Genomic DNA, 12252 nt, shown 5'->3' with positions numbered 1-12252 from the left:
AATATCAGTGACATCAAAAATAAAATAAAAAACTACGATAAAACAAACAACAGTCAAGAGAATAATGCGCAAAAAAACCCAATCAACAAAGCCCGCTAAAATCCGGTTGTGTTCTTCTGTGTTCCGGAGGGATATCCAGGTCTTGCTCTAGTAGTTGCATCCCGTCATATTTGTCATTGTAGATTAACTTTCAGTGGTAAATGGCATTCGTTGTATGTCACCGAAGAAAACAGAAATGTGTTTCGACAATCGGAAATTATTCATAGTCATCAGTAACGAAGATATTCCTTAACATATGAAATGAGGACTACAACGGAATTTTACAGAACAGTCAATATGATTAATGTAAGATACCACCTCCTTTAGGAAAATATCAATATAAGTTTTACTTATAAACTGCACGGTCATAAATTGTCATTGCTATTTAACAAAGAGTTCCAAATGGTGAAGTTGAAATCATCCCTTCGTTAATTTTACGGACGCCATCACGAGTTTGTTGACCGTTATGGAATAACCGTTTCACAGATGATATCGGATATGTTCATTATGTCGTAACTACAATACCCTTTCTATTTTCACTAATGTGACCTACCGAATTAGACTGTTTACCGGATTTGTAATAACATAAGCAACACGACGGGTGCCACATGTGGAGCAGGATCTGCTTACCATTCCGGAGCACCTGAGATCATCCCAAGTTTAGTATTATTATTCAGAGACAGTACATCATCAATATACCGAAAGGTGAAATTAAAAGACTTGGCTAATTTCTTTTCTCCTTTCTGTACAAGCCTTTGGATATATTCTGCTTCATAGGAATATAAAAACAAATCTGCAAGAAGAGGAGCGGAAATGGTACCCATTGGGATTCCAATAGTCTGTTGGAAGACCAAACCTCCAAATTCAACAAATATGTTGTCAATTAAAAAGTCCAGTATGGCAGTGATACTCTCGGTGTATTTTGTCCTTGACTCTATGTTTTTTTCACAAAGTAAGCTGAATTCCTGCCCAAAACTAGATATTTAAAGCGTCTAGTGCTCTTTTTGTTAAAGAAACATAAACTGACGAGTTCTCTTATTCGAGCTGTAAGTTTAGTATCAATTGGGAGATACTATGTTCATAAAATTAAAGGTGTTTCTTCAACAGTATTTTTCGCATCCTTAAGCTTGGATAATGCATTTGTTGTGAACAGTCTTCAATACAAAAAAGTATTTTCACTAGTCGGCATTAGTCGTATTTTCAGACAAAACAATTGTACTAACAGACTGGTATTTCAGTTGGGTCAATAACATGTTAACCAATATAAATTTATGAGATGTTGTATGATTGCCAATGAGACAACTATCTACCAAAGTTCAAATGAAGTGGATGTGAACCATTACAGGCAATCGTACGGCCTACAACAATGCAAAACCCCATACCGTGTTTATTTACTGGTAACATTCCCAAGTTCTGTCTCTGCGATATGGAACACAGAGAGCATAACTGGGAACCAGTATGTAAACAAAATCAATTTTCTATGAATATACAATTACTCCCCAAAATAGGCGTGTTTTGAGAAACAGCTGTATTTACAAAGTGCAACCTATACAGACATTTATTCAAATAGAAAACTCTCTAAAATCAGTTTTTCTCACATTAATACTCATTTCTCAGAATTAAAGTCTTAAAGAAATCACTGTGTATACTTTTTTTTCTTTACTATACATTTATACCCCCTCCCCTGTTTCAATTTTTTAAAGAATTTGAAATCAAGTCTTTAATTATTGCCAGCTTACCCTATTTGCATATTTTCTGAAAATAAATGCCTAGAACCTGTTAAAAACTGTTTTGATAACATATTGAAAGCATATCAGAATATCATAAATGTAATGTTTAGCAGTCAATCATTACAACATTCAAGATTATATAAAGTATCCAATCCAGCCTCTATCTCCAGTCCACATCTTACTGTATGCCTATTTGTCAATTGAAGGACACATTTTCTGCCTCAAATGGTCAATTTAGAATTCTTGTCACAACAGTTTCATCTGCAACCATATATCTGACACAATTTAGCTACTATATATACTAGAAGTGTTCAAACAAAGCCATATTTGCAATAGTTGTATGTATGCAGATACCAGTTTGAGATATAAATTCACTTAAAATGTTGTAGAGATGACTCTAACATCTGATTTTTGCATAACTTCCAAGCATAGTTATTGTTTTCTATATCAAGAACTTTAAAATCATAAAATCATAGCATTTACAAGTTAAATTATTTGTTTTATGACACAGGGGGTAGGCAATTTTCTATGTTTTTTGCCCCTGGGGCCTCAAATTTCCTAATTCATTCTGCTGTTTCTAGCAATTTGGAATATTTAGTACATATTCAGGATAGAACACACTATTGTAAGTTTTCTTGATATACTTTTGTTTTTCTAGCTTGTATTTATTATGCCGTGGTGACAAAAAAGCAGATTTAGGTGTTGCGGCTTACTTTTGGGTTATCGAAAGGACTCAAATACCCCATAAATAATATTCAGGAAGGATCTATGAGTTTCAATGACTGCGAAGAGTAAATATAAGCACTTCTTAACAATTTAACTTACAAATATGCAAATATTATGATTTAATTTTGTATCCAGGACTTTGAGTAAACTTTGCATACTGTAAACTGTGAATTTATGCTGAGTCATCATATTAAGGCCCAGGATTCTATCAATCTTCATTAAATATTTATAAAACTTCTTATTTGTGTTAATTTCTTTAAAATCTGTGAAATAAAGCAAATTTGGTTAAATTCTGAATGTTCCCCTTTTTCACCCTATATAGGTTGCATTTCTGTAAATATTTACAATGCAATTTCCCATAGGAACTCCTTTTACGGCTAAAACTGTACCACTTTTACTATGAAGTTTTGAAAAAAATCTTATCCTAGAATTGAAAATTCATATGCACCACAATTTTTTTCAAAGGTCAAAATATATGGCTGTGCGGCATATTTTCAACGTTTATATGCCCTGAACTTCTCAGAGTTAAAATTTACACTAATTTTCTTAACTACCCCTACCTCGAATGAAAGGTTAACACAGATTTCAATGTAAACAATATGCACGTGTTTATTTACTGGTAACATTCCCAAGTTCTGTCTCTGCGATATGGAACACAACTGGGAACCAGTATGTAAACAAAATCAATTTTCTATGAATATTCAATATCTCCCCAAAAGAGGCGTATTTTGAGAAACAGCTGTATTTACAAAGTGCAACCTTTATACTCAATAGCTATGTGCATAATTTTATGAAGAATGAAAAAGTGTGGGGGTCTAGCCGTCGCCCTGGACCTTGTCCTGAATTTTCGACAATTTGTAACTGAAAAAAGACAATTAAAAAAAAGATCCATAATTATTTCTTTTGATATCTTAAATTGTAACTTAAGTGTTCGCTTATTTTTGTTTGTATAAAAGTGCTACTATGATTGCATTTATTGATTATTATATATTTCATAACAACAAATGTGCGATTTGCATAACTAAAGGGTTTATATTTGAGGACGATTGGAATTTGCGGCAGCTTCAAGGGTTCATGAAACGATTTCCTACGTATCTTTTTACTCCTTTTATCTGTGTTCATATTCTTAATTTTATCGAATATTTTGATTTTTATAATTTTCAATAAAAAAAAAATAATATCGAACCGTCTGCTGACCTCACTTACATGTATTTTCCTGTCACTTTACAAGCTTATAGTGAAAATGATCATGAAGTCACATCAACATTATTTTTTTTATATATGTAATTACAACCTCATAAGGAAAGTTTACTTACTCCATGTTACCAAATTGATTAATATGGCAGAAGAACCTATTATGTTGTCAACCCTACATTTGTATTCTCCTCTGTTCTCTAACTCTACACTTGGTATTGTAAGACTTGTTGTTGTACTTCCATTGTATATAGGATTTCTGTCTAACCTACTACGATCTTTAAACCATTGTATTGAAGTTACAGTTCGATACGTTGTCTTTACAGTAATGTTCAAAATTGCCTTTGTATGATATTCTGCAATAACGGTCGCATTTACCGTAGATATACTTGGTTTATCTAAAATGAATATTGTTTTATTACATAAAAAATGATTACACTAAAAGATATATTAAATTTAAAAACCGATTGTTTAGAGAACAATGGAAGGTCTTTCCACCAAAAACCATGTATTTAAATATGAAAGTAGTAAAATTAGGTTTAAAATATCATTTCAATGATCAAAGATAGCTTATTGTACGCTGATTTAAAAAATATATGGTTTCTATACAATATATTTTTTTTTAAATAAGGGAGATAATTCGTTACTTTCTGTTTGAAAAATGTTACTTCCGATGCTATTTAAATATAAACTTTACACTGATTCCCAAAATATCTGGTTCTTTATAATTTTATATTTTATAAAGTACAAAAAAATAGCTTCTTCCGGTTTATACAAATTCACTTCCGGTTGTTTTTTCAAGGTTAAATGGTTTGAAACCTATTGCAAAAAGTCTCATGACTTTATTATGTATATATATGAGGTAAAAGCAAAAGTCAAAATCTAGAACTTCAAATTAAGCTATGATCATTGAGATAATTTAAAGGTCATAAACCAAGGACCTCAAATCAAAAGACCATGGGTCTTAATCATACTTCACCATACTTGTATTTTTAAATACAAAAGGGGAGAAAGCTCCCTTCTAGTTCAACATACCCATGCAATCAAAATTTACATGTAACGACATGTCGCAACTAACAATTTAGTAAAGAAAATTTGTCGATATCTTATACGATTTTTGGAAATAAGTGAAAATTACACAAATTCAAAATTTAGAATAAGACCTTGATCTTTGACCTTGACCAAATTTTCATTTTTTTAGACCAAGAACCTCGAATCGGTTTCAAAGATGGAAATGCATATCACTTATAACTTATGTATAAGGAGAAAAAACTCTCATATTGAGCATTCATATTGCTTCGGTCAAAATACGACAAAACAGGCGAAGGATATAACAATCAATTTTATGAAATACACGTGTCGCTTTCTTTTACGGTTACGGAGGAGATGCAGTCAAAAGGAAAACAGTGTTCGGGAAGATAATTCCTGCAAAATAAAGTATTTGGTTACGCAGGGTAAATTTAAAAGGCGCATAAACTGTTCAATATCATATACCAAACATATAAGCGAAATATTGCGAAACAAATATTTATCGCAAGAATAAAATTAGGCAGAAGAAAAAAATATCAGAACAAATACAATAGTTCTGTCCACAGGAAAGCGGAAAGACCTAATAATAATTAGAACAAATACAATAGGTCTTTCCACAGAAAAGTGTAAAGACTTAAATATCGTTCTCTGGTTTGAATGTATCCAAATTGCTGCAGTATAGTTATGCATGAGTATTTTTTTTCAAGGAATCAGTATACATCTGTATCTATAACAGATTGTACAATGAATCCGAAATATAAAAATCCTTTGACGTAAACTATCATAAATTCAATATATGTTTGATGTAACATATATATATAACAGCTAATCAAAATTCATCGCTACATGTCCATGTCATATTTTTTATTTACCCTTTTTTTCTCTTTAATAATAAATTACTACCTAAATGTTAATAAAGAAAACATGACTTTTTTGTGTAATCAATATAACAAGAATATATCATAGTTCTTCTTCTGTGTTTGTATCTCACACTCAGAAGTTATCGGAGAAATTATAGTTAATATCATTTTGTCACCCCTTTTTTATTATCTTTGGTCGCAACTTAAGTCTCCAATGTTCTTCAACTTCGTTCCTTATTTGACCCTTTTTTATTCTAGAGTCCAGAGACAAACCGCGCGTCTATTGTACATACTATTATTCTTGGTTACAATGATGAGCTTATAATTACTATAACTTAAGAAATATTTCAAAATAGACAAAGCATATGATTTGCCTTATGGCAAATATGAGGAAAACACCTGCTTAATTTAGGAAAATTAAAAGTAGGAGTATTGCTTATACAAATTTGATTAACATTTGCATATAAGCAAACGACAATTAAGCACAGCTGTATCACTATACGTCATGTCAAAATATTGATTGGTACAATTATCACATGGCTCAAATAATCATGTTTTCTTTTATTTATATGGCAATAAAAGTATTTGATTTGGTTTGATTTATAATTTCTTCGGTTTAGATTGTGTACTTCTTCATCGTTTTGTGTTCTAAAGGACGAACCAAAACAAAATCTCTAGTCAATTAGTTTGATTTTACGTGGTGCGACATTCCCATCATTGTTTGGCATTATAGGTAATGTTAGATATTCCCTTTCAGATTGTTTTCTTCCCTTGATTGCCAGAATATTTTTTTCTCAAGTTAAGAATCTAATTATTTATTTCCGACAAAAAAAAAACAACACGCCCTTCTTCCTCCGAGTTTTAAATGGTCGTTTCATAAGTAAATGAAAGACAACACCTCGTCGTTTGAAAATGAAATACAACTTTTGATTGATTCATTTTTTTACAAGAATATTTATTTAATCAAAACAAGTCATAATTCCAATTTTAACATTCGTGTGTACGAACACACAACTTTTGCAGTGCCTTCGGTCTATGCTCTTCTTCGTCTGTCGATTTTCCTGTCAGAACACACAGTATAGGTTTTTTTCTTTCCTTTCAACTACTTTTCGTATTTTTTGTCGTGGTCCAGGATTCTGCTGTCTGTTTGATAGATGTTCCGCAATGAGCCCTTCGATTACTTTTTCACGAATTCAAATCTTGATAATATTGGGTTATGGGATGTGTGCTGATAATACAGGATATAAGAGTTTGTAGTATCCTGTGAAACATGTGTACAAATTTTTTTCCCAGACTTTGCTTTGTTTTCTGTGATTGTTATAAAATGCCATCATTTCATCAGAAAGGCCTACACCGCCCATGAATTGTTGTACGCGTTAACGATCAGTGGTTTTGCATTCAATGCCCGGACAGCGCTATAAAACGTAGACACTAGTTGTACTTGCTTACGCCGATTCTGGTCTCGGTAGAAAGTTAGAAACACAACAGTATGTTGTCCTGTCTACCATAAGTTGTGTGTCCGGGATCTGGAGCAGCGTTCTTAATCATGTTAGGCATGGGTCGATTTTTTCGTAAAGTGCCTGTAAGGTGTGTTCTCTGAACAAGGAGTGTTCTTGCAAGATTTAAGGATGAGAAAAGTTGTCCGTAAAAACATGATAACATTTATTGAGGGAGAGCTGGGTTCAAAAGTTTTGCCGAGATAAATGTTCATTTGTTAAACGTACCCCGTAACAGCTTCTGCGATAATTCAGAATTTTATTCCGAAGCGAGATCTCATGCTCGGAATGTATTGCAACATTGCAGTTTAACCCATTGTTCCGACCAATGTCTCTTCGACTGACAGCTCCCGTCTAGGTCTTAAGTAATGAAGAAGTTTTCGATTTACTAAGTTAATTACTGATTTTATTCTTGAAGCAGGATTGTAGTTTTGGTTATTTCTTGCCGGGTTTTTTTTACAGTCTACAATATGTAAGATTCTCAAATCGTTTTGAACGCGATTGCGGGCAAAAGTCATTCTAAACCATGGAGTAGATTGAGACATGTTTTTTCGATTCCAATATTCTTTTATGGAGCTTTTCCTATTTAATCCCATATTAAAGAAGACGCCTACAAAAGCCTCGAACTCGGAAATTGTAAACTTTCATTATTTTCTCTACTGACATTTCCTTGAAAATATACCAGTCTTGAGTCTAGTTCTGTCATACAGGTCTGAAGCATATCTGAAAATTATAATGATTGTAATTGAGTGTTTATGTTCAATCAAGTTTTATGCCCGTCGGAAAGAATCTTTATTTTAGCTAACACAATTTATTATATATTGCTACATAAGTAAAAACCCATCCAAAACCATATTTTATTTATTTTATCGGAAAATTATTCGTTCTTTCCGTGCAAAAAAAAAAATGTTTTTTTTATTGATATGGTCCTTTTGTATTTTTTTGTTTTGCTTTTCATCAATAATTAAAATCGATCGTCTTTCCTTCAAAAAAAATCCCGTTGGTTCCGAAATTAGAAGGCACTGAAAACTGAGTAATATTTCTATTTTCATCCACACAGTAAATAAAAAAATCGTTAAATAAAAAACTTTCAAACTTTGTACCTGTTTGTTTGTACGCTTAACTAATTCTTTCATCAGATCCAGTGTAAATAGCAGAAAAAAATACAAAACAGGAGGTGAGTCTCTAGCTGACACCCTGATTGGTCCAAATGCATCTCCGTGAAATAGTGTGTCCTGCTCTGTCTCTGGTGGAAGCACACGGAACCAAATTGGATCTTCCGGGGCGGCTTGGCGTAGTTTTGAGTTTGCACAGTCGGTGTGGACGCATGTGTCCCTCCGGCAGCAAGAGGGTTGACCTTAACGTATTTTGTTTCGTGAACCACTATATGTGATGTATTGTTTAAATAGAAATAATATTATTCATTAACTTCAATTATGCCTAATAAATTAAATAACAAATAGCTGAGAGGATGGCAAGGCAGATTATTACCTTTGAAAAAATATCGACAGGCTTCACCTCGGTTGAGAATGTCTTCTATGGTTACCAATCTGCTCTATCACCTTATTGTCTATGTGTTATTTATATGATGTAGTGCACACAGAAAAGGGAGAAGTTATAAAGTTGGTAGTATATAGCTCGATTCAAAAATTGAAAAAGACAAAAGACTAACAAAAGTAAAAACCAATTGTTCAGAGAACAATTGAAGGTCTTTCAACATCAAAGAAGATAGTTATTTCATACTCTGCGATAAATAATGGTTTAATTACATTTTTGAGTGAAATAGGAGAGATAATATGCTTCTTCCGGTGAAATGAATTCAACTTCCAGTCTCATATGATACCTTCTTTCACACTGTTTCCAAAAATATATAGCTTCCATATTCTTTTGTATGTAGAACAGGAGATAATTGGCCTAATCCGGTTTGTCAGAAGTCATTTCTAGTCTTAAGTGATAGGTGTATGTATCTATAGACAAAATATATGGATTCTGAGTACTTTTATATGGAAAAAAAAAATGCAAAAAAGGCTACTTCCGGTTTTCTGGAGGTCACTTCCGGTTGTCAATGTTCAAGGTCATATGTCACCTAACCTTTTGTACAAGGTCAAATGGCTTTATAATGAACATAGTTCAAGTTATAATCAAATAACCTTATATTAAGACATTTCAGGGTCCTATAAGATGCCTTTAAATTGTATCAGACCAAATATAGCATATCTTCATTACAATTAAGGAGATATTTTGCACTTTTTCTTTTATATGTATCTTCAAAAGTGTCAAAGCAAATTCTTAACCAAGCAAAAGTCATAAAAGAGAACTTGACCTTGACCTTTGACCGTGACCCCATTTTCTAAACTAGGATCTAAGGGGCCTCAAAAACAAATATTCCAGATCTATACGGTCAACTGTTTATGAGTTAAAAAAACATAACGACAAATTTATTTCGTAAAGGTAGATAACTCCAATAAAATTTCATTGAATTACTTCAATCCAAATTAGCCAAAAAATTTTGAGGATGTAACGAACAATTTGTAAAAAGAATATTGTCGATATCTTTTTTTGTTACGAAGGAGATGCACACATTTGTTAAAATGTGAATAGGGAGATAAATCTTACACAGAAAATAATTCGTCTAAGCAGTGTGAAATTAAAAAACGTATAAACTATACGATACCATCTAAGAAATATTTAAGCGACATATTGCGAAACAAATATCTATCGAAAGAATAAATTTTTCGGAAGAAATAAAAATATATAAACTAAAAACCAATTGTTCAGAGAACAATTGAAGGTCTTTCCACCCCCCAAAAAATGAATTTTAATATGAAAGTAGTAAAACTAGGTTTAAAGTGTCATTTCAATGGTAAAATGATAGCTTATTGTACGCTGATTCAAAAACATATATGGTTTCTATACAATATTTTTTTTTAAATAAGGGAGATAATTTGTACTTCCGGTTTGAGAAATGTTACTTCAGAAACTATCTGAATATTTACCTGACACTGATTCCAAAAATATCTGGTTCTATATATTTCAATTAATAAAGTAAAACAAATAGCTCTTTCCGGTTAACACAAGGTCACTTCAGTTTTTTTGTTACAAGGTTAAATGATTTGAAAGCTTTTGCAAAAGGTCAACTTTAACTATGACCTTGAGATTAATTTCAAGGTCATAAACCAAGTACCTCAAATCAAAAGACCATAGGTCTTAATAATATTTGGTTATTGATATTATATCACCATACACATATTTTCAAATACAAGAGGGGAGAAAACTCCATTTTACGTTCAACATACCCTTGCAATCAATTATAAACGTGTTACGATGTTCCGCAATAAACAATTTAGTAAAAATAATTTGTCGATATCTTATACGGTTTTTTGAAATAAGTGAAAATAAGCCAAATACAAAATTTAGAATATGACCTTGACCTTTGACCTTTTCCACCAAGGACCTCAAATCAAAAGACCCTAGGTCACTATCACTTACAGTTTACAAGATAGAAATGCATATCCCTTATAGCAAATGCATAAGGAGAAAAAACTTTCATATGGAGTGTTCATATCGCTTCGGTCAATATACAAATAATCATGAGAAAGATATAACGAGCAATTTTATAAAATACATTTTTCGTAATCTTTTACGGTTGTGAAGGAGTAGTGGACACAAGGAAAACAGTGTTTGGGGAGATAACTCCTACAAAGAAAAGTACTTGGTTACGCAGGGTAAATTTCAAAGCCGATAAAACTGTTCGATATCATATACCAAATATCTAAGCGACATATTGTGTAAAAAATATATATTGCAAGAACAAAACTAGGAGGAAGTTAAAAACCAATTGTTCAGAAAACAATTGGAGGTCTTTCAACATCAAAGAAATTTGGAAAAGAAACTAGTTTCTTTAGACTGATAAATATTTGGTTTTGATATGCTTTAAAGTGAACTCAGGGAGGTAAGGTGCTACTTCCGGTTAAGTAAATGTTACTCCGGTCTCATTTGATAGCTTCTTTCTTACTGAGTCCAAACATATATAGTTTAATATACTTTTGCCTGTTAACCCGGACATAATTGACCACTTCCGGTTACTGAAAGTCACTTATAGTCTTTAGTGATAAAGAAATGTATTGAAATACAAAATATATTAATTTAAAGTACTTTTATTTGAAAAAAGTGCGAAAATAGCTACTTTCGGTTTTCTCGAGATCACTTCCGTTTTTCTTGAGGTCACTTCCGTTTTTCTCGAGGTCACTTCAGGTTGTCATTTTTCAAGGTCATATGTCACCTTATCTTTTGTACAAGGTGATATGGCTTTAAAATGAAAGTTATACGGTCAACGGATGATCGAAAATTATTTCTAGTCTTGAGAGAAAAGTTTATGTATCTACATAACAAAATATAAGGATTCCAAGTACTTTATCGTGAAAAAAGCGCAAAATGACTCCTTCCGGTTTTTTTAGGGTCACTTCCAGTAATAATTTTTTAATGTCATAGGTCACCCAACCTTTTGTAAAAGTTCACATGGCTTTACAGTGAATAAGGTTTAATTAATAATCAAATAACCTTATAATTAGACATTTCAGGGGCACTAACTCCCTTAAGATGTCACTTAATTATTTCAGACCAAATATAACATATCTTCATAACAATAAGCTAACATTTTGCACTTGTTCTTATATATGTATCACTTCCGGTTGTAATTTTTCAACGTCAGATGTCATCCGACCTTTTGTAAAAGGTCATACGACTTTATAATGAACTAGGTTAGAGTAATAATCAAATAACCTTATAACTAAACATTTTAGGGACAGTAACTCTAATAAGATGCAATTGGATTGTTTCAGACCAAATGTAACATATCTTTATTACAATAAAGAAAACATTTTGCACTTGTTCTTTTATATATATCTTTAAAAAGTGTTGGAGAAATGCCAAAATATGCAACATTCAAAATTTTGAACTTGACCTTGACCTGATTATCTTATTTTGTTATCAAGGACCTCAAATCAAAAAGATCATAGGTCTCTATAACTTCAGGTTTAAAAGATAGAAATGCATATCACTTATATCAAATGCATAAGGGGAAGTAACTCTCATATGGAGTGTTCATATTGCTTGGGTCAAAATAGGACAAATCATGCGAACAGATATAACGAACAATTTTATAAAATAAATTTGTCG

At 32.0% G+C, this 12252-nt stretch overlaps 1 protein-coding gene across 2 annotated transcripts in view; it reads right to left on the bottom strand.

Moving 5' to 3' along the window:
* The window catches only part of LOC139529831 (uncharacterized), an 81485-nt gene that overhangs the window by 33022 nt on the left and 36211 nt on the right, over positions 1-12252 (bottom strand). For both annotated transcript variants that reach the window (XM_071325740.1, XM_071325741.1), the window contains exon 5: positions 3812-4087. In XM_071325740.1, the coding sequence (XP_071181841.1) occupies positions 3812-4087 (276 nt within the window). The remainder of the gene's footprint in view (positions 1-3811; positions 4088-12252) is intronic.

Source organism: Mytilus edulis, chromosome 7 (genome assembly GCF_963676685.1).
Source record: "Mytilus edulis chromosome 7, xbMytEdul2.2, whole genome shotgun sequence".
Classification (NCBI taxonomy): Eukaryota; Metazoa; Mollusca; class Bivalvia; order Mytilida; family Mytilidae; genus Mytilus; species Mytilus edulis.
The sequence above is the reverse complement of the archived record's forward strand: the minus strand, read 5'-3'. Positions and strand labels throughout refer to the sequence as shown.